Source organism: Bufo gargarizans, chromosome 3 (assembly GCF_014858855.1).
Source record: "Bufo gargarizans isolate SCDJY-AF-19 chromosome 3, ASM1485885v1, whole genome shotgun sequence".
Lineage (NCBI taxonomy): Eukaryota > Metazoa > Chordata > Amphibia > Anura > Bufonidae > Bufo > Bufo gargarizans.
In genome coordinates this window covers 506,989,318-507,016,832 of record NC_058082.1, presented here as the reverse complement: position 1 = coordinate 507,016,832, position 27,515 = coordinate 506,989,318, and the positions used below count along the sequence as shown (strand labels likewise).

Here is a 27,515-nt window from a genome sequence, read left to right as displayed (position 1 = left end):
ACTATCTCCAATTACGAGGTGTGGCGATGGGGGCGACTTGTGCGCCCTCATACGCTAACCTATTTTTGGGTCTTTGGGAACGTGAATACGTACAGCAGATCATGGATGGGGCGGATGGACAGGTTATATCCTGGATCCGCTTTATAGATGATATTTTGTTTGTTTGGCAGGGATCCAGGACGGCACTTGATTTATTTTTGGTACAACTTAACGCGAATGATTGGAATATAAGACTGACCCAAACCATCTCCCAAAGTCAAATGACATTTTTGGATATCAACATCAAGACGACCACGGATGGCACTCTATCGACGGCAATTCATCGCAAGGATACTGCTGTAAACGCTTTGTTACACGCATCGTCCTTTCATCCACAACATCAAAAACGATCTATACCGATTGGTCAGTTTCTAAGAGCCAAAAGATTATGCACTACAACAGAGGACTTTGAAAAGGAATCAACTCAGCTTCGACAACGTTTTGTACAAAGAGGATACCACCCTGTGGTTATTGAACGGGGGTACCAGCGAGCTGTCAATACATCACGACAGACCCTCCTCACAACAAAGCCTAAAAAAGTCCATAATGCAGCGGTGGATGAGGCTCGACCAGTCTGTATGATCACGAATTACAGTCCACAATGGAATAACATCAGAAAAACGTTTGTAAAATATTGGCCTGTATTACAAAGTGATCATGTCCTAAATTCGGTACTTACCTCGGCCCCCACTCTGGTCTCTAGACGCAGCAAGAATCTTAGTGACATTCTGGTATCCAGCCATTATGTCCCACCTAACAACCAAGAATTCCTGTTTCAGTCTAGGGGACCAAAGTGGGGCTCGACACCGTGCGGACATTGTAGCATCTGTAAGGCTATGGTAAAAAGTGTGTCATTTAGTGATTCATCTGGTAAAGATGTATACAAAATTGTGCACTTTATCAACTGTAGCACCTGTGGCGTCATCTATTACGCAACATGTCCATGTGGGTTAATCTACATAGGCATGACGACACGTGAATTGCGTATACGCCTTCAGGAACATCAGAGTGATATTCGGATGGCGTCAAAGGTGCCAGCTGATGATAGGGAACGAATATTGAAACTCAAACCAGTTGCACGACACTTTCGGTTGAAACACAATAATCGATGGCAGGACCTGAGGGTTCGTGGCATCGATAGGGTAAATCTAGGATCTCGAGGAGGCGATCTCTTCAGACGACTTGAACAAGTGGAAAGTAAATGGATAATTAAATTGCAAACCCAGGTGCCATATGGGTTGAATGACAAGGTGCCTTTTGCATCTTTCTTGTGATGCCTCCTCCTTGAATCTCCGTGATCTGTCCAGGTTTCTTTTTGTTTATGTGTATGGCGATGATTGTAGGGCACTCATCAATGGGTGCTGGATAGGATGGGTGATTTTTCTATGCATATAGAGGCTCGGGGTGTGAGAATTGGCCGCATGATACCTTTAGTGTGACTGGGGATGTGACCAGTCTGAACATCGGCTATATCGGTGTACAGGTGATTGGTGCTTGGATAGGGGTGTATGCGAAATACTCACGGTTTGGCAGGGCATATCCTCATTTGTTCTTTCTTTATGTTTGAACAATTTGGGATACTTACATATAATTTTGATTCACGGCATATAGCCAATTATATGCAATGGTGACACTTTAGTTACTATTAACATGTAGAATTGACGTAACTTATAGTGGTATTCATTCACTTTATTTTGTTTTTTGTCTTATACATTTAACAATTCTCTTTTTCAGCACTTCACTTTGCACTATGAGGCTTCTGATTTGGGAGACCTTATTACTACTTACTCCTATCATGGCTAATTATGTATGTCAGAAAAAGAGGTCGATGGGAATAATAACGCCTAATATCCTCCTAATTTGTAGTTTAAGGCCCCCCACTTCAGTCCGAGTGACAACATTGTTTTGGTCAAATTATGGCCTTAGTATATTGTAAAACTAATTATTATGACAATTAGCTTGTAATTTTTTGTCTTCATATATAATAATCTCTCATCACTTGCTTTTCACAGCATTTGGCATAGGCCTGGTCCTTGCTTTCTCCTGCGCATGCGTCACCACCATAGTATAACATATCGAACTAAATGTTACTCGATGTGTATGACTATTGTGGTCAGATGTACAATATCTGTTTAGTGCAAGTGCACTTCGGGTATTGTCGCCTGACAAACATATATATATATATATGCATATACATTGAAGTTGAATTGAAATGAGGTTCTGTGCACGTGTATATACACATTGATAGACTGACAAATATTGGATGTGGATTGTCAGTATATATGTGTTCATGCCTCAGGATAACAACTGTGCCTGTTATAGTAACAACTGTGCCTATTATGGTGTATATATGATAAGATGTCATTATTTCATGTAAAACAATCTGATTTTCTGATATATTTGTATGGTATGTCATGTGCCCTTATCTAATATGGCGGAATAGGGATGTTTGGTGATCTGCGCATGCGCCGCATTCGTGTGCCGCCGGCCGCTCCAGAGTGACGCGTGTCGCACAGGATGTGTGTGACTGCCTTCCTCTGGACCGGCGCGGCGTCACCGGATGTGGTGGCATGCGGCTGAGGGGCCAGGCTCCAGCAAAGTCCGCCATGTGATAATACCCAGGTGAGCCCCAAATGCAACTAAACAGTAGTCCAACAACCAATCAAATGGATCCACCTGACCTATTTATGGATGACCCTCCTCTTTGCCAACCAATACCCCTTGAAAAAGCTGTACGCGAAACGTGCGTTGGGGAGTGGACCGGTGGTATTGCTGCACGATACAATTGAATCAATTGGTCAGTATATACAATAGTTTCCATCATGTGTCAAATACAATTGTGATTTTTGGTATTGCCCTAATCTTGATAACTTTTGGTGTATACATTTACACCGGCTTGTGGCAAATTTTGACACATATATACATGTGGATATTTGTGGTGTCTAATAGCTACAGCTTTTGGATACTACATGTCCACTACTTATGACCTTTTGGGTACAATTATGCACTCGCACTTTACCTTAGATATATGTATTGGCAGCCCACCATCGGTTCACTTGGTTTTTAACATGTATTGTAACCTGTATGTATTGTCTTATTTGTGACCAGTGCTGATCATGTGTCTTTTGTGATTTTCTTAATAAAATTGAGTATTTTTGTACTATTGTAGTATATATTTTTTCTAAATTAAATTATATTTACTTACCTTACTCCTTCAATCGGTTATATATATTCTAATTAGGGGTAAGCCCGCAATCTTGTTAGGGCTATATATAGGTTTTTCATAACTACAGCTGGTTTGGGAGCAAATTAAAAAGTAAAAACCTGGGCAACCCCTTTAAGAACAAGATGCTACAGAGTACAAAAGATTGAAGGACCTTGAAAGACAAATACATCTTGAATTGTGTTTCAGCCAGTTGACAGATTAGAATAAATAAGTACCAGAAAGTAAGGATATACTGTACTTATAACTACTGGAGCAGAATTTGTAACTGGCTAAAAATGAAAACGCTGGGGAAATGAGGTTCGAGTAATCGAGGGAAAAAAGATCAAGACTACATGTTAACGTGTCACTGAAAATCTTTAGGAATTTATATATCACATTGTTCATATTTGCAAGCATCTGAACATGTGATTTATTCATATGTGTTGAATGCAATACTGTAAATTACAGTAAAACAATGGCTATAGCTAGCTAAATGGTTGAAATGACATCATACTTCTGGGCAAGGCCCCACCGAAATATGTTTCTGCTATACAAAAAAAGTATTTATTTTACAATGAACCAAAATTGTGTGGATTTTGTTATATTTTGCTTAATTGTTGCAAAACCCCCCGCCATTAGAGAACAGATTACAAGGAAGAACTCGCAATGAAATTGTCTTTATCTCGTCTCATCAGTATTGACATAAAATACTAAGTTAGAAAGTTAGTTTAAATGGTTGTCCCATCTGGACATTTATGGCATATCCCATGCCAGTCCCTTTGAAGTGAGTAGTAGACAAAGGGAATGTTCTAAAAAATGTCATCAATCTGCTTTGGACAAACCCTTAGAAGGGCCCCCTATTGATACGCTGATCACAAAGTACAGTACTTCACTTCATCTGTAATCTGTGGAGGAATTCAGCAACAAGTTATCAATTTTTTTATGAAGCCACATGTAATTTCCATCAATAGACTGTAGGTCTAAAGCACTGTCATGCTAGGTCTTCATGGCCATGAAACGTGGCCTAGCTATTAATTTAAGGAAAATAGATTTGATAGTATAGATAATCGACACGTCATCAATTAGTATTAAGTGTATAAAGAGGAATATAGCGTGCTCATAAAAACAATACCTTTATTTTAAATTAATGGGTAAATGGAGCAGAAAGCTGCTCAAATGGTGACCATGACCTAACAGAAGATTGGTTAGGTTTTTTTAACTCCTACTGTGATTATGATACCACAAAAAAATAAAAATAAGAAATAAAATACTTATAATAAAATAGGAATAAACCTATAGTCATATAGGTGATTAGGTGTTTATATCCGCGGACAGGAAATAGGGGGTATTTAGAGGGAGGGGAGTAACTCTCCCTGGATGTCCCTAAAAACCTAGGCCCTAAGCCCAGGGATATCCCCAGATGGTAGAGATACCCTGTCCCCGTACCTATGGCTATAGTCAACCTAAAGTAATCCTACCTAGATGGTAAATACCTAAGATAGATACGTGTAAACCCCAACAAGTTTTACCTGCGCCTGGCAGATCATCAGGGGGTAATAGACAGACCCTAATTTGTAGGGCAAACAAAGGATACACACAGATAAATAAAGAAAGGATACTTAGCTCCTGTATATAGTCAGTGGGGAGTATATGATGATACTAAGTCCTGTCAGTTGATAGATAGCTGATCAGGATGGACCTACTGTCTAACTTAACGGATGTCAGGAGGGAGCTGATGTGGATGTGGCCTAGCTATTAATCTAGCTGTTGGTCGTGAAAGAGTCACACCCTCCGCTCATATATTAACTCAAAATTCTATAAAAGGTACTTGAATATTGGGTTTCTAAGCTGAAATCCCCTTTAAAATAACTGACATCAGGTAATTAATCTTTTTCAGGCCATTACCCAGCCGGACTAGGACGATTTCTGCTTGACATCTGCAGGATAGCTCAGTTAAAAATGTTATCTCACAAAATACATTCATCATATATCTACATTGTGACTGATTGGTGGAGGTTCACCCAGTTGGACCACGCCAATGATGAGCAAAACAGTGCTCCCAAGCCACCATTCTGGAGGCATTTGAATTAAATGGTAACCATATATGTGCCCTGCCACTCCATTTTGAAGTCTATGGGATTGACAGAGATAGCAGAGTACTGCGTATGCCTATTTCTGTAAATGTCATAGCCTCTGAATGAAGTGGTAAGGTATATGTGCTCCCTTTAAATTCTGCCAAACCAGGGGAACTCAGTTCCCCTATTTTAGTGATTGGTAGAGTCCCAGTTGTCAAACCTCACAATCATATATTTATCACGTATGCTGGCCATAAAGATATAGATAGAGACCACGGCACTCGTGTTGAAGTTATCAGAAAAAGTTCATTTTATTGTCCATCCCAACTTGATTATTGTCCATCCAACAATATTGGATGTTATGCAAAATGCTATATGACTCTCAGCCTGCACATGAATATTGATTTATTGCTACTGCTTCCTTATATAGGTCTGTCACCTATTCTACCTGGATCAAGATGAGCCTGCTCCCACCTTGTAACCAGTCTTCACATGTGTATATATATAACTGTATATCCATTTTACGGTACTCCTCTGCACTAAATGGCTATATATAATCGTACCGTACTATAGATATCCTTGTATTCATTTGTCACAGATATTTTGCTTTATTGCATATTTATTGTCTGCCCTGTGAACTCTGTCTCAATCAAAACCTATGTATATATTTGCGCTTTAGGCCGTGAACAAGGTCCTGGTGGACCGAAACGTTGGCCAGTGTTATCAATTTCAAGTTGGGATGGACAATAAAATGAACTTTTTCTGATAACTTCAACACGAGTGCCGTGGTCTCTATCTATATCTACATTGATCATTACCACTGAGCACCGTTACTTCTACGGAACAAGGAGTGCCATCCACTATATATTATTGCTGACCATAAAGGGCATCCCAGGACTAGATGGTAACATTATTTGACTGGCTTTACTGAGAAGCCCTTTTCTTTCTAGTATTACAGTACTATTCCACAATAGTCTACCTATTGTAGCAAGTACGAAAGTATACTTCCATTTGGTATTTCAGATTAATGGGAACTGGGCAAAAGATGGTGAAAACATTCAACTACCAATATAATTGGGAAACAATGACTTTCACTGCATGACCGGTGCTCTACAAACCCAAGGTGTGCTCCCCTAGTCAGGCAATAATATAAATATACATAGTATATAAGAGAAGTGAAGATTGGAAGAGGAGCTCCAAGAGCTGGCATTCTCCACTACAGGTACATGACCAGGTGGCAGCTCTTCGTTGTGTGGAGGGGTAGAGAGAATTGAGGAGTCAGTATTAGAAATAAGTAGGCAGAGTTGTTGGGTGGGCACCTTCTATAACACAGAGCTTGTACCGCCCATACTGAGACCAAGTCAGATGTCAGCCTCAGTGTATAGTACACCATGCATTATAATATAGGGGTGCAAGCATAATGGTGGCCCAACAAAGTATTCAGGAGTAAGGGCTCCTAATAATCTTGCCGCTAAATGTACAACCATTAGGATCATTGAATTCCTTCTATCCTCAACTTGGTCCTGTCCAAATTTGGTGGAAAACTGGATCGGCCTTAGTTGGTTGCATGGTTTCAATGAGAATACATGTCAAAAAAACCTTCTCTCAGTAAAAATGGAGCAATCTGCTCCATCACGAATTGTTGCATTGCAAGTAGTGATGCCATGCTTATTGTATAGAGCAATTTGATATAGACATGTTTGCTAGCAATTGTAATACTGGTTTCCATTTTTCCTTCTCTATATCTCTATAATAGAAGTCAACTTGAGTGGAAAAATCATTTGTAAAGAAATATACAGTATCAGTTCTATATTTCCTACAAATGTTGCAGGGCTGTGCACCTGATCTCATGTATTTGAAGTCACTGTACTCCATATTAACATTATAACCAGTAACAGGTCTTACTGGGATTTCCTTCGAAAAACCAACCTGTATTTGTTTTTACAACAGGAAATCGCCATAAACTGGAGCGCTTTATGAGTTATTATTACACTGTGATATTATCCAATATTGAAAGCTAAGGGTTTCTCAAGTACAGACGCTCGTACATGCTAGAAGCAATCTGCTTAAATGTCTCTGATTTGCCTGCGCTTAGCCTTGCACCTGTACATGAAAGCATCGTGATGAGTTCATTGATCAAAACTGGACATCTTTTGGCCCTCGTCTACAGCTCGCTAAAGAATTTGACAAATTCCCTGTTCAGAGAGCAAAGGGACAGACAGACAGACAGAAAGCGAGAGAGACAGATAAACACAGAGCGGAGAATTCTGCACCCCCTCTTTCTGGCTCTGCTCCCATGTCTATTTCAGCCAGAATTGCAGAACGTCAGCCAAGAAAAATGAAAAAAGAAAAAAAAGAAAGAAAAGAAAAGAAAAAAAAGGAAACAAAACAAAATAAAATATTCCCCCTCCTCTCCCAATAATAAGGGGGGGGGGGTGGGATGGGGCTGCTGGCACTGTTAGAATGACGTCGTGTCTCTTGCTGCCCCTCCCTCATTGGGGATGTGAGCTGAGCGGCGGGATAAAACCCAGCATGTGTGAGGGGACGGGGGCATTGTGAGACATGGAGAGCATACGGCCTGCCGCTCCACTTCGGAGCATCTTCCTGCTACTTGCCTTCTGCCAAACTACGCTGCAAGGAGGTGAGTGACCATGTATACTCCAGTCACTGTTCTGCATATGTCCTTGATGTTTTATGTATATTCTGCAGGGCTGAATATCATTTGTTCTTTCTTTATTGGGTTCACTGAATGTTCTCCATAACTTTAGCTATATTTTATATCTTACCATGTATGCCATATCGTATACACTACATCCACCTGCTCGCCATACACTACCACTCTATAGTGTCACAACATACGGTACTCGTTGGATGACACATACAGTACAGTTCAGTAATAGACATGAAAGGTGACATAGTGAGCATCTTAGCTTGAAGAACACCTGGGCTGAAAACATGTTCAATCGCCCCTCAGTGGGGTGATGTCCCCTGTGAACATCCTTAGCTTGGATCTTCTCAGTTCTCAGCCACATATACTAAACTTCAGTACTAAGAGCAAACACGGGGTGAATTCCGGGGCTTGACATTTGGAGTAAGAAATGCATTTGCAGACACATGTGAATCCATTCAGTTTACACATGAAACAGAGAGGCACCCTGGAAACCACACACGCACACACCACCTCTCCCGAGGTACATAGACAGACCAGGCACTAGAACCATTATGATTAACCTTTTCATTACCATAACATGCCTTTATTTACAATTAAAACACAAGCGCATTACACTTGACTATAATATGACAAACTCAACAGAACATTGCCGAAATACAGATGTAGGAGAGCTAACTTTGTCATGTACTATGTGTGCCATGAACTATGTAGCTGATTTACCTGCAATGCCATGTAAAACCTCAAAGAGTGCATAGTGACAAGGGGTGAAGCCCATCACTGCTATACCTGACATCTCAGCTCTGCTACATTGGTTGGTGTCTTTTTTCCAGCAACATAGATCCAGTTGTGACCTCCGTACATCATTTTACTCTGTTAGGGTCCATTCACACCTCCGTAGTGTATTGCGGATCCGCAATACACCCGGACGGCACCCCCATAGAACTGCCTATTTTTGTCCGCAATTGCGGACAAGAATAGGACGTGTTCTATTTTTTTTTTTCCGGAGCCGCGGACCGGAAGATCGGGAGCGCGCTCCGGAAAATGCCGATCCACTCCTGCCGCAGAGAGAATGAATGAGTCCGCACCCGTTCGGCAATTTGCGGAACGGATGCGGACACTTTCACGGACGTGTGAATGGACCCTTAGGGTACGGCCACACGGTCAGGTTTCCTGGAAGCCCAAATCAGGAGTGGATGATAAAAGGAGAGAAAGTATACAGGACAGATAGGACTTCTCTTTTTTGAATTCACTCCAGCAGAAACCTGACCGTGTAGTCCTAACCTAACTATAACAGGAGAACATTTTTAATTAGATCTATATGTCACACGTACCTGCGTAGGGTCCCATGGAGACATGACCTTCCTCTTGGAGGCTCCACGGTCACTATATGTGTCACTTTTCCAGTCTTTGGCTTTAGTGTTCCCCAGACGAGTTAGTGCCATAACTTCTTCCAGCAGTGTATATACACAGGGATCAGCGTATGGTGCTGTGCTCTAGATGGATACTACAGCTCTGATAGAGGGCTGGGTCTAGTTACACAGAGGAAACAAGTGCCTGAACTGCTGCCAAATTTATATGGACCATAAGTGCTTTGGAAAGTGAATTTCACAGCGCTTTGCAGCTGAATGTCTTGTTTATTGCAGCAGGCAGAGTACATTATGGGGGTTAAACTGTTCGTTTCACGCTAATTGAGAAGGCAGAAGACTAGTATACTTGAAATGATGACATAGAAATACATTTCCAGCTATGGAAAGGGTTAGTTCACAAATCCAGCTTGTAGGGAAACTCTGCCTATGCCTGCCTCACGTGTGAGCGCTGCTGCCATGCTTCACCCCCTGTATATTTTACTACATGATACAAATTATATTTTTATATTTGTAGCCTGAGCCTGTACTTTGTGATAGATCTGTGTCACAGCCCTACAATACTGTCACTGGATCCATGTCTTGCCACATATTCATCTTCTGCTATCTGTAGTGTCTAGGCAACAAAGAAACCTCTAAAGGGTCATTCACTTAAAAAAAAAAAAACTTTTTTATATATCATAGAGATACATCAAGAGTTTTGATTGGTGGGGTTCTCAGCGCTGGGGAGAGAAGCGCGCGGATAGCTGCCCACGTCAAGCTCCATAGAAGTCCATGGTCCCGTCTCGATTCTGTCCTCAGCAGCGAGAAAAGAGAGTGCAATATGCGAGCACTTCACTCCCCTCGTTCTAGGGATCTGTGGAGGTCTCAGTGCTAAGACCCCCGCCAATCTAATCCTTTGATACTTCTCTATGACATATCAAAAGTTTTTAGAGACCCTTTAAGATACCGTAGCATTTTTTATGTCTTTTCCTATTGAAACATATAGGAGCTTAGAGGAGTCTATTAGGGCATGTACCCTGGGTGCTGGGTGGCAGAGGGATGTAAACCAGGTCCAGGATTTGGGCAGAGATTCCTTGATAAACATGTAGGACTAGTTACATAATCTCAATCCAAGATGGCTAAATGAGTGATGCATTATGCTACTAACTCATGTTTAGAGATGAGCGAATTGCCCAAAATTCGAGATCGATTCACCCAAAATGGTCATCTGGTTCGATTTAGCTCCGAATAAATTCTACCCGAATCGAAATTGCTCCAATTTCCCCAAAACATTTGCATATGACAATCTGGGGTCTCCTTGAATTGTTTTTATCTGTTTTGTCTCTCACTTTTTTTTTAAACATTTTTATTTGCTTTTTTTTTTGTAGATGTCGGTTGTAGGATAGATATGTTCTATAGTATGTTTGTCACTGTCCATGATCTAGAAAATCCTAGGTTCTCAATCTGTGCTACATGAACCCCAGGGAGCGCATGCCATGTCTCTAGGTGGCACAGGGTAGAGTCACCTCCTTTAGGGTACTCTGATGTCATTCACATGAGCATTTTCTATGGATTGTCAATCACCTATTGCATAGTATGATCATTGTATAGAGTTTGTGGGCATGCTCAGTGCAAATTCTCTACATTACAACAAATCAAAGTACATCTTGGCACTTGCGCTAGTAACTGTATAACATAGTAAGGAAGGGCCAACTTTATTAATCTCCAGATTCTGCATATATTCATGCAATGCAAAGCAATGGAAGGTCCCCGACAGATATTGTCCCGCTTGCATTAGGCACCCATGTTCTATCCGAGATCAGCTGAACAGGTTCTATTAAGGTTATTCTTAGATGCTGAATACTCCCGGAGAACTGTAGTAAAGATCTGTTTCTCCAGATATTCCAGATGTTTTCTGTCAAGGGAAGCAAAAGCATTAACTTGCAAGCGAAAGCTGACACATACACATCTGACACGAATACAAAGGCTGGGGCAGTTAACACCTTCCTGCCAGGAAGGACCTGCATACCTACACCGTAATATTCCCATTGCCACATTGCAATAGAACCCAGATTGTCCCTCTCTTAACATCAGCCACCCCATGTCTCAGGCATGGATGGTAACTGCCTTAGAACTGCATTGATTTCTGGCGCACTTCGGGTTCATACATCAAGGTTATCTGACATCTTCATTACTAGAACCACATTGTGTAAGAACGAGTATTACACTCACACTTAGAGTTCATTCACACAATCATATATTTGAGTCCACATCTTATCCGCAATTTTGCGGAACGGGTGCGGACCAGTTTATTTCAATGGGGCCACAATAGATGCGGACAGTGTGTTGTCCGCATCCGTACTTCTGTTCCGCGGCCCCGCAAAAAAGATAGAACATGTCCTATTCTTGTCCGCAATTGCGGACAAGAATAGGCATTTATATCATAGGGCTGGCCTTCCCAGAATGCAGAACGCACACAGACGGTATCCGTGTTTTGCGGAGCTGCAGTTTGGTGATTGCAGAAACGGATACAGTCATCTGAATGAGTCCATAAAGAGATCCTGTCACCACTTCTGACATGTCCATTGTAGCAAATAATTGTATTCCACATGAAAAGATAATTCTGGACCATTTATAATTCAGGAGCATTTCTTATAACTCTGTGTTGCGCCATTGCTCTATTATTCCTGTAAGACATTTATAGATAAAGGTACAACTGGGTGTTACCAGTTGGGGGTGTGTCCTTGCACAGTCTGACACTGTCCAATCAGTGCTGCCAGGGTCAGACTGTGCAGAGACACACCCTCAACTGGTAACACCCATTTGTTCCTTTAGTCATAATCTTCTAGTAGGAGTAATACAGGAAAGGAACACCATAGAGTCATAAGAATAGATGCTTCAGAATTGTTATTACATGGGGAATGCAAGTAGTTACTAAAACAGACATGTGAGGAGAGGTTCCCTTTAAGCAGAGATATGCAGAATGAGATAGAGAATGGGGATATGCATAGGATTACCCGGCCCCTGCTTAGCAGATGTGTCCACTCTGGACGGGCTCATGCCTCTTTCATGTCCCCCTGACGTTACACATTTGTACAGTTGTATAACCATTGCATACATAAGTATTAAGCCTTATTCGCCATCCGTAGGCTGAATTTTGGAATGAGGTTAGAGCAAATAGCAACAAAGAAACAATAACAGATGTGATTTCATGGATCTGTTGCAATTGTTCTGCATTTGTTTATGGTTTGGGAATCATCAGTAAATCCCTTGTTAAGTGATTAGACCAGAAATGATGGAACAATGGCATTGTGGAATTTAATTAATCTTCCCAAAATGACACGGATTACTTAGAAATTCATTATCATGTATGGTCACCAAGTAAATATAGTTACAGTGGGCTTGTGGTCACTCAAAGAAATCTGCAAAGAAAAAAAGGGGGTCAGTCGGCACATCCCAATGCGCAGGTGCACGTTGCTACGGCTGAAAACACAAAGAAAAAAATACAATCCAACGCCTCTCTGCAAACCAAATAAAGGACAAAAAAAGTATTTTAATGCTAATGCTATGCTTATTAACTAAATTTGAGATTCTTGGCAGATGCATTTGGTACAAAATTATTTGGGCCCGTCTGCCAAATAAGCATAGCATTAGCATTAAAAGACTTCTTCTGTACTATATTTGGTTTGCAGAGTGCTGTTGCATTGTACTTTTTTCACTAAAAGAATTGGCACTTTTAGTAATGGTCGTTTCATAATCAGGGGTGCACCTAGCCTTACTGATGCTTGAGTCTAAAACTGAAACGGCACCCCCCCATGCCAATTTCTTAACCTAACACCTTTGCCACAATTAAACATTGCCCATGGCCCTTCTGCTGCCCGCCTCTTGCCCCTACCTGGTGCTGCCTGAGGCGATCCTCACCTGGCATCATTGGTGGTGCCCCCCTGTTCATATTATAGCAGTAAGTTGTGCAGAGGTTACAAAAGCAGGGACGTCAACAGGGGTGTAACCAGACTTGATAGGCCACCTCAACTCTTAAAGGGGCCTCAATGGTTGGCGGTCATAGTGGATGTTAGAAGAATAAAGGGAGATCTATCAAGACTGGCTCTTTCTGCCCCTGCACTGCCGGAGGATGCGCCTAATTTATGACAAGGCACACACCTCGTCATAAATCTGGTTTATTCGCTTGCACTCCGTGCGTCTAACCATAAATCTACGACAGCTAAGAGCTACCATACTTTTCTAGCTTCATTTACATCAGAAAACTGGCAGACATGAAGATACATTTGTCACAGGGACTGACCACGCCCTCGTTCCGCCCTTGCCACACCCCATTTCAGAAAAGTGTCAAGGATGGCGGAAAGTGGCAGATGCAACAATTTTTAAAGAAGTCGCTGTTAAAAAATCACACCTTTTTAACGTCACTTTTCAGGTCCACAGGGAATAATAAATCTCCCCCTAAGTGTTTATATAAGTCATGCTTTTGCTGTTGATTGGGGGTAGATGTAGGGGTGCAGATTTAGCAGCTGTACCCAGGCCCTAGAGACCCAAGAGTCATAAAAGAAAGTGCATTTTACAGATTTTGCTTAGCTTCAAGTTATGCTTCCAGTATGTCGGACCATATTTGTAAGTTAGCAGTGGGGACCCATGGTTACTTGTTAGGTCCTGGCTTGGACCCAATAGGACTGATGCTTAACAATATGCAAAAAAATAACAAACCAATGACTATGGTGTTACCTACACAACATTGTGTTACCACCAGGTGGAGGTCTCGCTGTTCATTCTTATACTTGATATATAGCATGATGTCATGATACACAATGACATGTGATGTCACTGGCAGGTAGTTGGTTTATCATTTGCTCTACGGTATCAATCTATGTGCACTTGCTATCCGCTACATATGATGAGGTACACCTGGAGTGTAAACTAATTTTCCGATATGTCAAAGATCCTGCCCAGATACTTCTACATATTAGTGCTCGAGACTCCTAGACGGCTGTTTATCATTCACTTTGCTCCTAAACTGGATGAGTCTGTCATCAGCATTTCACTTTTTTAACCCTTCCCATAGCTCCCTAGCATGCTTACAGTTAATAAAAATGTTACCTCTGGCATCAATCCTGGACAAAACCATCAAAAACTATCTTTATAACATATGCAAATGAGGGCTCGCAAGTGCCCAGGGGCGGCGTTACCCTTGTAGGTGCCCTGCTAGCTCAGCCTTTTCATTGCTTCCCCCCGCCCCTTCCTACCCTCCGCCCGCCCATCCTTTCCCTCTGACCGCCTATCTACCAACTTGTTATTCCACCGAGATCCCGCGCCTGCGCACTCATTCCTTTGGCTGGCGCATGCGCACTGTAATGCCCATTCCTTGTATGGCATCACAGTAATTAATGCGCATGCGTCGATGGACTGCCTCCTTTGTTGTGTTTTTGCGTCGTTAGCCGGCGCATGCGCAATAGTTACTGTGATGCCGTACAAGGAATGGGCATCGCAGTGCGCATGCGCCGGCCAAAGGTGTGAGTGCGCAGGCGCGGGATCTCGGCGGAAAAACAAGTTGGTAGATAGGCGGTCAGAGGGAAAGGATGGGCGGGCGGAGGGTGGGAAGGAGTGGGGGAAAGCAATGAAAAGGCTGAGCTAGCAGGGCACCTACGAGGGTAACGCTGCCCCTGGGCACTTGCGAGCCTTCATTTGCATATGTTATAAAGATCGTTTTTGATGGTTCTATAAGTCCAGGATTGATGCCAGAGGTAACGTTTTTATTAACTGTAAGCATGCTAGGGAGCTATGGGAAGGGTTAAAAAAGTGAAATGCTGATGACAGACTCCCTTTAAAGCAGAATAACTGGAGGAAAGAAGGCAATTTTATACTTGATGGGTCTGGTCCATGCTTGCACCAGATTTGGATCCAGCAGACGCTGATACGTGATACTTCTCCCAGTTGTGCTTTTAAGAGGTTTTCAGGCATATTCTTTCCAGAAGATAGAATGAGTTTTGGCAAGTCACTGTTTCTTTTCCTTTTTGTAAGATATTAACATAAAAGGAAATAGTTTATGTATGAAAGAAAGTTAATACTAATTAAACATCCTTTCTCATCCACCCTTTACTGTGTTATTCTGCCTCCAGGTTCTTAAAGTTCCAGTTAAGATTAAAACAATAGGTCAAGTTCTAAACTTTCCATAAGAGGTACTGGGGTAGCTGGCTCCTCCTAGCCCCCAAATAACCCATCTGGGTTACTTTATTGCTCAACTTAGAGACAGAATTCTTCATCATTTATCCTACATTTGACATCTCAACAATATTTGTTCTGCTTAGCAGAGTCAGAAACAATTAGTAGAGGGCCCCAGCAAAGGACAGTATATAGGCCATCTATGTCCATCCACTTATTGGGAGGCTAATCAAGCACCTCAATCATGACTCCAAAAAATACCTCTTCACTAACTCCTAACCACAGTTCATTAGAGCTAAGGAATCATTAGCCTAGTCCCTTGCTCAATGAGCTCTATTAATTATTTTTTTGTGCAGTGAGGGTGGGCAATCTAGTCTACAGGGACCCTGTGCAGCTCCACAGGTTGCCCCTTCAGCATGTCCATGTGACTGAGAGTGCCTATAGCAATTATGTTGGTAATTTTTGCCATAATTACTATTGGCTGTGCTTAAAGGGATTTTTTGAGACTTAAATATTGACGACCTATTGGATCAGATCAATGTGGTCTGACTCCCAGCATCTGCATGATCAGCTCATAGAAGGAGCCATGGCACGACAGAACTAGCACAGCTCCATATACAGTTTAGTAGAGAGGAAATCTACTGCAAGCTGAGTCCCATAAGACATCGAACACCCCTTCAAAGCTTTTACTGTGCATCTGAATGTCTTCTGTATGAGTCAATAGATCATAGAAGATGAGGCTTCCTGAAAAGTATTACAGGGCTTCTCCATAGTAAAATCATCCATTCTTTTCATTAAGTGGCAGATATACAGTATATCAGGAGGGTTCAGGTACCCATACACTTTTAAAAGCTTTTTAACAGCTATTTCCTCGATTCAACTATACACAGGCATGCTCGCTTTAGGCTACTTTCACACTAGCGTGTTAGTTTTCTGGTATTGAGATCAGTCACAGGGACTCAATACCGGAAAAAAAGTTTCAGTTTTGTCCCCATTGACAATGAATTGAACTGAACAGAACCGATTGCTCCAAAATGCATTCCGTTCCGTTTAGTTGCGTTCCCATACTGGAGAGCAAACCGCAACATGTTGTAGTTTGCTTTCCGTCCTGGGATGCGGAGCAAGAGGGATCCGGCATGACCCCTAATCCAAGTCAATGGAGACGGATCCGTTTCCTCTGACAGAATCTGACACAATAGAAAACGGATCCGTCCCCTATTGACTTTCAATGGAGTTCATGACAGATCCGTCTTGGCAATGTTAAAGATAATACAACCATATTCGTTCATAACGGATACAGATGGTTGTATTATCAGTAACAGAAGCGTTTTTGCTGAACCCTGGCGGATCCAGTAAAAACGCTAGTGTGAAAGTAGCCTTAGACAATCATTCATACATTTTCATTGGCAAGGAAGGGGGGGGGGGAGCCAAGGCCTGGTAGTTTGTGTCCTGAAAGAACAAAAGGATCAGGTGTTGAAATTCAACTTGCCTGATTTTTTTTTTCTCTTCTTTTCCTAAACATCCTCTTTCAGGGGATAGTTAGGAGGCCCCCATATATATTAGGCTAGTTTCACACCTGCGGTAAAGCTTTTCCGGCAGAGGATGCTCCGGTAGAGGAACATTCTGCTGGAGTTCACCGTATCTGGCCTAGTTGATGCTGCCATGCACCGCCAGACTCCATTGACTTTAAGGAGATCCAGCCTGTTTCTGTCAGTCATGAGTGCTGGGTTTCGGAATGACTGGTGCACTCACTGGTTTTTGTCCAGTCGACACCTGGTGCTCATGCTGGAAACCAGACGAATCTCCACTGGATCCTATTATAGTCAATGGTGTCTGGAGGTGCATGGCAGTATCATGCTAGGCCAGATACAGTGAACTCCAGCAGGCTGTCCCTCTGCGGGAACCTGCGTGAAGTAGCCTTAGCTAATATAATACATAGTGAAATGCTCAAGATATCCTCATTGTGTGTTTTAGTGATGGTAAGTACTGTACTCAAAAGGCTGTTTTCATCTGCAGCCTTATTCATGGAAACATGGTCATCAACAAATCTCCCAAATGTACAGTAAGTCTAACCATAACCCTGCATCTTATTAACCTGGGTATAAGTCACCCTTGAAGATAACATAGTGTTCTTAGTTGAGTGCCAAGAAGCAGAAATGCAAGTGGTGCTCCAAGATTGTGGACCACCTGGAGATCACTCCTATCAAAGTGCAAATACAAAAAGATTTAAAATGTGCATACTACTATGTTTCTACTATGTGCCACCTGCACCACTGTAGATCATCCTGCAGCTGCACTAGTACATATGTATGCTTTCTATTGACACATCTCTTTTATAAGGTATCATCTAGTTTAATCTTTCAATTACTATTAAAGGAGTAATTAAATACATATATGATAATGGTTTGGAGGGACCGTTTTCATCTATTTTTCCTTGCTCTTGATTCGTTTGTCGAAGGCTATGGAGTAAATGACTTACATGTGTGGGAACAGTGTGACATACGGTAACCTTTCAGGAACCCTTGTATAGCAAACATACCAGAATATGTGACATATGGGGCAGGTAGGCAGTAAAGCAAGGGCTACAGCTCATTTATCTCCTGTTAAAAAAGGAAGAAGATACACTCTATGAGAAATTCATATATAATAGTTTTTTTTTAGTTTTACATTCGGGTAGGATTTAGGCAACTAAAATGTACAATTCATCTACTTTATTCATTTACTTTAGCTGTCTGTAATATATTATTATTTGATCCTTGGTAAATTGAATTCAGCTGTCATGATATGCACTTGGTGAACTGTAGGGAGGGCTTGTGCTTATACAAGCAGCCAACCTGAACAGGCAGAGCTGCAGTGTGTAGGGGCAAATCAGTCATCTCAGCCTTGATATGCAACAAACTTCCAGCAATTGAACAAATCTGTGTTCTTGAAGGGGTTTTCCTGTAAAAATGAATTTTACATGGCTCCTGAAACAGATGATTCATACTTCCCTGCTCCAAGTTGCCTCTGTTTTCTCCTTCCTCCGTTTCGAACGCTGTGGACATCCCGCTGACTATGAACATGGTCACATGCACCACTCCATCCAATGACTGGCTTCAGCGGTGACATGCTGCTTGTGGGCACATCACCAATGAAGCCAGGAACTTTTTTTTACAAAATCATTTTACAGGAAAACCCTTTTAAGTAGGGTTGAGCGAACACCTGGAAGTTCGGGTTCAGAACTTGACCCCGAACCCGAACTTTGGCGAACTAAAAAAATAATAGAAAGAGCTAGAGGGCTGCAAAAGGAAGCAAAACAGGGGTAAGAGCTAGACAATTGCCCTGAAAACAAATGTGGATCAGAAAATGAATTAAAATAACATATTTACACACAAATTTGAAAAAAAAAGTTAAGACTAATGATCTTGAACTAGGAGGCGGAGCTAAAAGTGGAGTAGGAGGTTGAGGAGGCGGTGGACGTGGCGGTGTAGGTGGAAGCGGTGGTGGAGGAGGAGGAGGTAGCCAACACTATTTTTGTAGTTTTTTAAATTTTTATTTTTCAAATATTTAGGAAGACCCCAAAACATTGGGAAATATAAAAAAGAAAACAAAGAGAAAGTGCGCTGGAGTATAACAATGGCTGGGTGCGGCCGGTTTATTCTGCACAAGGTACGGAGAAGTCTTGTGGGATCCATGCCTGGTTCATTTTAATGAACGTGAGCTTGTCCACATTATCTGTGATCACCCCTCCTGCCGTACTGAACACACGCTCGGACAATCACTGGCCGCAAGGCAGGCCAGCACCTCCAAGGCGTAAAGGGCAAGCTTACGCCATGTGCCCAATTTGGAGACCCAGAAGTTGAATGGGACAGACCAATCAGTCAGTACGTGTAGACTTGTGCACACGTACTGTTCCACCATGTTGCTTAAATGCTGCCTCCTGCTAAGACGTTCCATATCAGCTGGTGGTGCTGGTTGTTGTGGCGTGCTGACAAAGCTTTTCCACATTTCGGCCATGCTAACCCTCCCTTCTGAGGTTCTGGCGGTGCCCCAGCTGCGTTGGCGACTTCTTCCTCCTCCTCTGCTTTCACCTTGCATTTCCACTGAGCCCACGGTGTCAGGTGGGAATGCCATCAGCAACATGTCTACCAGCGTGCGCTTGTACTCGCGCATCTTCCGATTACACTCCAGTGACGGAATTAAGGACGGCACGTTGTTCTTGTAGCGGGGATCTAGCAGGGTGGCCACCCAGTAATCGGGACTGGTTAGAATGTAGGCAACTCAGCGGTCATTGCGCAGACACTGCAGCATGTAGTCTCTCATGTGTGCCAGGCTGCCCAGAGGCAACGACAAGATGTCCTCTGTGGGAGGTGTATCGTCTTTGTCCTCTGTATCCCCCAGCCACGCTCCAGTGATGCCCATGAGCTGCTTTGGGTGCCACCCTGCTGTGAACATGGTTCCTTCTCCTCATCCTCCTCATCCTCCAGAACTGTGCCGTGGCTGGACAATTGAGTTCCTGGCCTCTGTTGATGCAAGAACCCACCCTCCGAGCCACTTGTAAATGACTGGCCTGATAACCGTGGAAATGATCCCTCTTCCTCCTCCTCTTCCTCCTGTGCCACATCCTCTTCCATCATCGCCCAAAGGGTTTTTTCAAGGAGACATAGAAGTGGGATAGTAACGCTGAAGACGGCATCATCGGCACTGGTCATGTTGGTGGAGTACTCAAAACAGCACAACACGGCACACACGACCTGCATGGAGGCCCACCTATTGGTGGTGAAGTGGTGCTGTTCCACAGAGCGACTCACCCGTCCGTGCTGCAGCTGAAAGTCCACTGCTCGCACAGTCTCTCCAGCATGTGCAAGGTGTAGTTCTACCTTGTTGGCACGTCGCATATGAGGCGGTGAGTGGAAAGGCTGAAGTTGCGCTGCAGCGCAGTAAGGCGAGCAGCAGCAGGGTGAGAACGCTGAAAGCGCGCACAGATGGACCGCACTTTCTGCAGCAGCTCTGACATATCGGGGTAATTTTTCAGGAACCTCTGCACCACCAAATTCAGCACATGTGCCAGGCAAGGGATGTGCATCAAACCGGCTAGGCCCAGAGCTGTTACGAGATTTTGCCCATTATCGCACACAACCACCAGGCCGGGCTTGAAGCTGAGTAGCACCAACCACTCATCGGTCTGTTGTTCCATGCCAGTCCACAGCTCCTGCGCGGTGTGTTTTTTCCCCCCCTAAACAGATGAGTTTTAAAACAGCCTGCTGTCGTTTCCCCCTGGCTGTGCTGAAGTTAGTGGTGAAGGTGTTACGCTGACCAGATGAGGAGGCGGTAAAGGAGGAAGCAGAGTAGGAGGGGGAGGCAACAGGAGGCAAAGAGCAACGTCCTGCAAACCTCGGTGGCGGAAGGACATGCGCCATACTGCTATCCGCCTCAGGCCCAGCCACCACTGCATTTACCCAGTGTGCAGTTAGGGAGATATAACGTCCCTGCTCGTGCTTACTGGTCCATGTATCGGTGGTTATGTGGACCTTGCCACAGATGGCGTTGCGCAGTGCACACCTAATTTTGTCCGCCACTTGGTTGTGCAGGGCTGGGATGGCTCGCCTGGAAAAGTAGTGGCAGCTGGGAACCACGTACTGTGTAACAGCCACTGCCATACGTTTTTTCAAAGTCTCCGTCTCCATCAGACGGAATGACAGCAGACCAGGAATTTTGAAATGCTGGCAGGGCCAGGGATCGCGGGTGGGTAGGGGGGAACTTCCTCTTTCTCTCCAGTGTTTTGGAGATGGACAGCTGAACGCTTCCATGGGACATTGTGGAGATGCTTGGTGACGGAAGTGGTGATGTTGCTGCCACATCCTCTGTTTGCGGGGTGGCAGGTGTCACTGTCACTCCAGAGGGGGAGGAAAAGGCTGAGACTGCAGCAGAAGAGGGAGCAGGAGGATCCTGAGATCTTTCATGGTTTTTTAGATGTTTACTCCACTGCAGCTCGTGCTTTGCATTTAGATGCCTGGTCATGCAGGTGGTGCTCAGGTTTAGAACATTTATGCCTCGCTCCAGGCTCTGATTGCACAGCTTGCAAATCACTCGCGTTTTGTCGTCAGCACATTGTCTGAAGAACTGAAGAACTACCATGCCAGGGAACTCCCTGAAGCTGGCTTTGGTGTGTTCAGTCCCTGGGTGCGGTGGGCAGTAGCAGGTGTACGGGCTAGGGGATGACCACTCTGCTTTTGCACACTGCACCCTCTTTTGCTGTGCGGCTGGTGCTGTGTGACCACAACCTCTTCTTCCGAACTGCACACATCACTCGCATGACCTTGATTCCATGTGGGGTCTAGGACCTCATCATCCTCCACATCGTCTTCCACCCACTCTATACCCCTGCCCTCATTGCCAGTCTGCACACTGAAGAACGCTGCAGCAGTTGGCACTTGTGTTTCATCATCATCAGAGACATGCTGCGGTGGTCCTCTCATGTCCACATCCTGAAACATAAGTGGTTGGGCATCAGTGCTCTCAGATCTCTTTCACTTCTGGGGCAGGGCTATGTGGATGGCCCTGGGAAACCTTGCTAGCAGAGTCATCAAAAAGCATAAGAGACTGCTGCATGACTTGGGGCTCAGACTGCTTGGCTGATTTGCAAGGGGGTGAGGTGAAAGACAGATGCCCATGGGCTGCAGGTGCCAATTCTGCACTTTCAGCAGGGGACCGGGTGGGAGACAATGTGAAGGAACTGGAGGCACTGTCAGCCACCCAATCTACTACCGCCTCTACTTGTTCAAGGCCTCACCATTCGTACACCGGTATTCGGCCTACAAAATAACGCTGAACGTTTCGTCGCCTACGTTCACCTGAGAAGGTGTTTCATTTGGGCGTGTAGCTGGCACAGATCAACCACAGTCCTCTCCCTTGCAACAGGAGCTCCAACCAACCCCAGCAGCAACCACGACCAGGGGCCAGGTCCTTATTTGATGCTCTCCTCATTCTTTGAGGTCACCCACTGAACTAACAGACAGATTAACTATATTATTTTCCCTGTCACGTATGCAGTGCAGGTGTACTTCACACAAATAAAATGGGTATATGACGTGCACCTAACTAAGAGACGGATTAACTATATCAATTTCCCTGTCTTGTATGCAGTGCAGGTGTACTTCACGCAATAAATGGGTATATGACGTGCACCTAACTAACAGACGGATTAACTATTATATTTGTGTGTCAGGGGTACAAAGTACAATGTTGCATTGCACCCACAAAACAAATCGCTGTAGGTCACCCACAGAATTAACAGCCATTTTTATGATTTGCTTTCTGTGTCAGGGGTGCAAAGATGATGTATCGCACTAACACTGTCACTCACTTCAGCTGCCTCCTTTCTGTCCCTTCACTACTGAGAGCTGATGGGCGGTGCTACACGTGATCCAGCTTATATAGAGGCTGGGTCACATGATGCACCGGCCAATCACAGCCATTCCATTAGTAGGCATGGCTGTGATGGCTTCTAAGGGCACACAGCTTAAAAGCTTGTTGATTGGCTGCCCTGCAGCCTTTCAACAAGCTTTATTAAATGCCCGAACACCAAACTCGAACTCAAACTTTTCCAGCAAAGTTCGGGTTTGGGTCCGTAACCAACACTACTTGGTTTTAACACTACTTTTAAGTAGCAGGCTTATAAAGCATAAAGCAGTCAGCATCAGTCAGCAGGATCAACCCTATCAAACCACGCATAATGCTGATTAAAATCATATGTTTCGTTGGCCAGGTTCAGATCAAATAATGGTGCCCCAATGGATAACCAATAATGTATAGTGGGGGAAACATGTCTATTCACCACACGTGGGAGTTTTCAATCATTAATTAGCATATAGTAGCAGTGACCAGGTCACATTACAAGATATTTTATATAGTTCTTTTACCACACAATTGGCAGCTAATAGCTTTAGTTTATAGCTTGAACGCACTTGTTTCTTTTTGTTGCATCTCCAATCACAGTACATAAAAAAATCATAAATGAAGAGCAGAGAGGATTAAAGCAAAAAGTACATGTATAAATCTTCCAGTCTGAAGTGTCTTGTTAAATAATCCTATATTTAGAAACCTGGCCAGACGATTTTCCATGAATACTTGTTGAAGGGTTTTCAAAGTTTAAACTTGATTTATTAAGCTAAAAGTAAATAGACTGTAGTTTAGTCTGAACAGATTTCCACACCATATAAAACTGAACAAAACCCAAACTGTTATACTGGAGGACTCTACACAAATGATTAAAGTTGGGAAGATATCCATCTAATTTCTTGCATTACAATATGAAAAAGAACAATTAGAAGAAAACAATAGCCAATAATAGTTTCTGCTAGAGGTAGACCGAGTCCTCATAAATGTTGGCTGAGCCAATAGGTAATTTAGTCTATCATCTTATACACTTAGCAGTGACACATTACACATGTATCTTTTACAGTAAGGGTATCTGATGTCTCTCAAGAGCAGTCTGAAGAGAAAACATTTTAGACAATGTATACTTAATGAAAATAGGGCTAAAGGAACTCTGAGAAGAAGGACACCAACCACATCAGATCCTCAGATGATTACATGCACCTATTTGGTAGATCCAGCCAGTCCTAAATATAGATCATCATGATTGGTGGAGGTCCAACAGCCCTGCACCTTCGCCAATAATCTGTTTGAAGAGGCTGTAGCATTCTGGTGAGCACTGTGGCCATCTCACTTGAATGGGACTGAGCTGCATACAGGCCATGTGACCGACTGCAGCCTCTTCAAACAACTGATCGTGTGGGTGCCGGGAGTTGGACCCCCACCAATTAGATATTTATGACCTATCCTGAAGATAGGTCATCAGTATTGTACTTCCCTTTAAAACTGTAAAAATGCATATGAAATGATCAAAAGCATGAAGTATCAGTGATTCAAAGAAATGCATACAGTCAGTTTAGTAGAACTAATGACCCAAGATATTGCATGAGCTTCAGTGGTAGCCATTACAGCTTTGTGGATTTCACTTGATTGTACTACTGTACACTGCCGGAATCCAGTCTGTGATATTTAAGAGCTTAAGCACAATGAATAATTTCCCATGTTCTTGACATGAATAACTGTGTGGGTTATAAAGATCCATTAAAAAGGGCATACTGTATAACCCCAGAGGGGGTTCTTTAATTGGCAGCACCTGCAGCCCATGCTGCTGCCTGCTGCTCTTCCAAAGAACAAAAATGCCTGGTTTTAGTTTCTGCTAGTTTTATGTATGACAGGCATAGAAAACGAGCCAAGGTCAATCTGGAAGGAAGAGGCGAAGCTTTAGCTGCTTCATGTCTCCTCTTCCTCTGCAGCTGAGTAAGATCAGTTCAGTATACAAGATGTTTCCTCCTCCCCTGTCCTCTTCATAGTAAGAACATCTGTGGATATAGCCTAAGGCCCATTACTACCCCTTAATCCTTCCTGCTACAAGTATATACTGTAAATGAACCTAAGATAGTGAACTTTGCTATCTACATTTACAAATTTATGTTCCAGAGTAAACTGTGGTATGAAGTTGTGGTTTACTGGTAGTAGTTTCCTTCAATGTGTAAATGATCATTGGGACAATGATGAAGACTGTGTGACTAATAGTCAAAAGAGCTATTGGCTGAGACAAGTCAACAAATATTTATTTAGATCAGATTCAGCCAGCAGTTCTGATTTCTGCCTGCAAAACAAAGACATACAGTATCTGGATGTCCATCAGGCTCTGGGTGCATCTGTATATTTTTTTTCTGAAACTATGCATTTGAATGATAATAATGCATTTTTCAACTTTCTGGGAAAAAAACAACTGGTATGGATTGCATGCGATGTGGGTGTAGTCCGAATAGTACACAAATTTTAGTGGGTCCACTACCATCTATCTGGCCTTTTAGCTTATGCAATCAATAAACATAAATGTCTGTCCTTAAAAAGATACCACTGAGATTACATGAAAACAGAAAAGTTAAGGGGATTTTCTAATTCTTCGATATTGAAGGTCTTTCTTCGGGAAAGGTCATAAATATCAGATTGGCAAAAGGCTTACACCCCATAACCTTGTATTAGCTGTGTTGGGGCAGTCACCAGTAATGGAAAATGTACAGTAGGTGAAGCCAGACACACAAAGTTCTGTACACTGTGCAGTGGCTGTGTCGGGGTACTACACCTCAATCTTCCATTTATACTGCAGTATGCTAGCAGTGGACAAAAACTATACAGTGGACAAAGGCTTCCAGTTCAGAGGCTGCCTGAAACAGCTGATCGGTAGTGAGGCTGGTTATCAGACTCCTACCAATTTCATAATAGGCCATCAATATCTAAATCCCAAATCACTTTTCTTTTGGGAAGCTACTGAGAAAAGTGCAATCTTCTTAAGGCCCTACCCTCCCAAGCAAGGTATGACTACATTGTGACCAAGCATGTTGAGGACCTCATCCTTTTACATAATAGTTCCTTATGGTTCAAACATTGCTCTTGAGAACAGTCTAAGGCTCCTGATGCCCATGCTGTGTAGCAAAGAACAGCCCACCTCAAGTAATCAGATTAGACTTAAAATGTAGCCACTGTAGTCATCGGAAGTAAATACAATTACTTTCTGGCTGCCTCTTATTCTTGGTTTCTCTTATTTTTTTATGTTCACCTTACATTCCACAGGGCTTAGTGCACATGAATTATGGAAGGTTTTAGAACCAATGGACCATAGTAAGATAGTAGGACAGGCTACCTCAACCTCAACTGGTGCAACTGACAGCTTGTTTGTATTATGTGTTATACAAGAGTTACAGAGATTAGGATGTTGATTATTGGAAATGTTGACCTAAAATACCTTAATTAGTACAATAGATCTATGCAAAGCTTGTTTTCAAGTAATTGCCAGGAACAAGAACAGCTGCAGCGCTAATCTGTAAGGTGTCAGAACCCTGGACAGCTGCCCTGAGACTTTTTATCCTAAGTGGTTCCCAGTGCTGTCTCCTGTAAACTCTGTTTCACAACTTGTGATGACAATTGGCTTGTTGCACCAGGCGGCAGTAGTCAAACAACCATTAGCATTCAGATAGAGGATTATAACCCTTGAAGGGAATATATTTGCTCTTCCATAACAGGTGATATCTAAAATTCTTGGCTAGATGGTGCTCTGATGACATTTCCTGTCACCTTCCTGTCTGTTACTGTTTCCATAATTTTACCAGAATGTTAACTCGATGGCTAATGTCCATATTGCAAATATTGTGTTTGTACCACCTTAGTTTTTATACCATCCTACATTGAAAGCATTAACAAATTTAATTATGCCTGTTCATTCATCTTTAATGCAGTTTGGACTATTACCTGTATGAATATCCCCAGGACTGTATTACAATAAAATAAAATACCTTGAACACAACACCATATATGTACCCTCCTTAGAAGAGCACATTAAAGCTATGGCCACACAATGAGATCCACTAGGCAGAGCTTGCTCAGCAACTAGAAATCATACCACTGCTATAACAGTATCTAGTGTGCATATAAAAAAGAAATCACAGATCTGACCAGTCAAATGTCAGTAAAGTCAGGATGCCAACCAGAGCTAATGAATTAGTGGCATTACAGCAGAAACCAAAAATTGCCCCATAAAGCGTAACCTTTATTGGTGTTCATAGTTCATAGTTCATAGTGTGCATATAAAGGTAGCTCATACAGGTGTTATAAAGCCCTTGGTGAGAGGCTTTAGCTCTGGTTGGTCCTATCCCCTTTTCATTTATGGTTAGAATCTGTACATGACTCCTCTATCCAGAGGAACTACTTATGTAGGTTAGTTTCACATATGCGTTAATACTATACGGCAGAGGAACAGCCTAAGGGGTCTGGTGATGCTCCAGTCCTATCTGGCTCTGCCACAACAGCCCACCACATAGTTTTAATGCATATGTGAAAGTAGCCTAAGCGACACTGCGATCTGGCTGCCAGTTCCAGCAGAGAATGCTGGGAATCAGCCACATACAAACTGCAGCGTGCAACAGTTT

The 27,515-nt window shown here is 42.9% G+C and overlaps 1 protein-coding gene across 1 annotated transcript in view; it reads left to right on the top strand.

The window, feature by feature from the left end:
- The first annotated feature begins 1,004 nt into the window (after window positions 1–1,004).
- ELN (elastin) overlaps window positions 1,005–27,515 on the top strand; it is a 90,482-nt gene continuing 63,971 nt past the window's right edge. Inside the window, exons 1-2 of the mRNA XM_044285791.1 lie at window positions 1,005–1,236; window positions 7,851–7,960. Of these exons, the coding sequence (XP_044141726.1) occupies window positions 1,005–1,236; window positions 7,851–7,960 (342 nt within the window). The remainder of the gene's footprint in view (window positions 1,237–7,850; window positions 7,961–27,515) is intronic.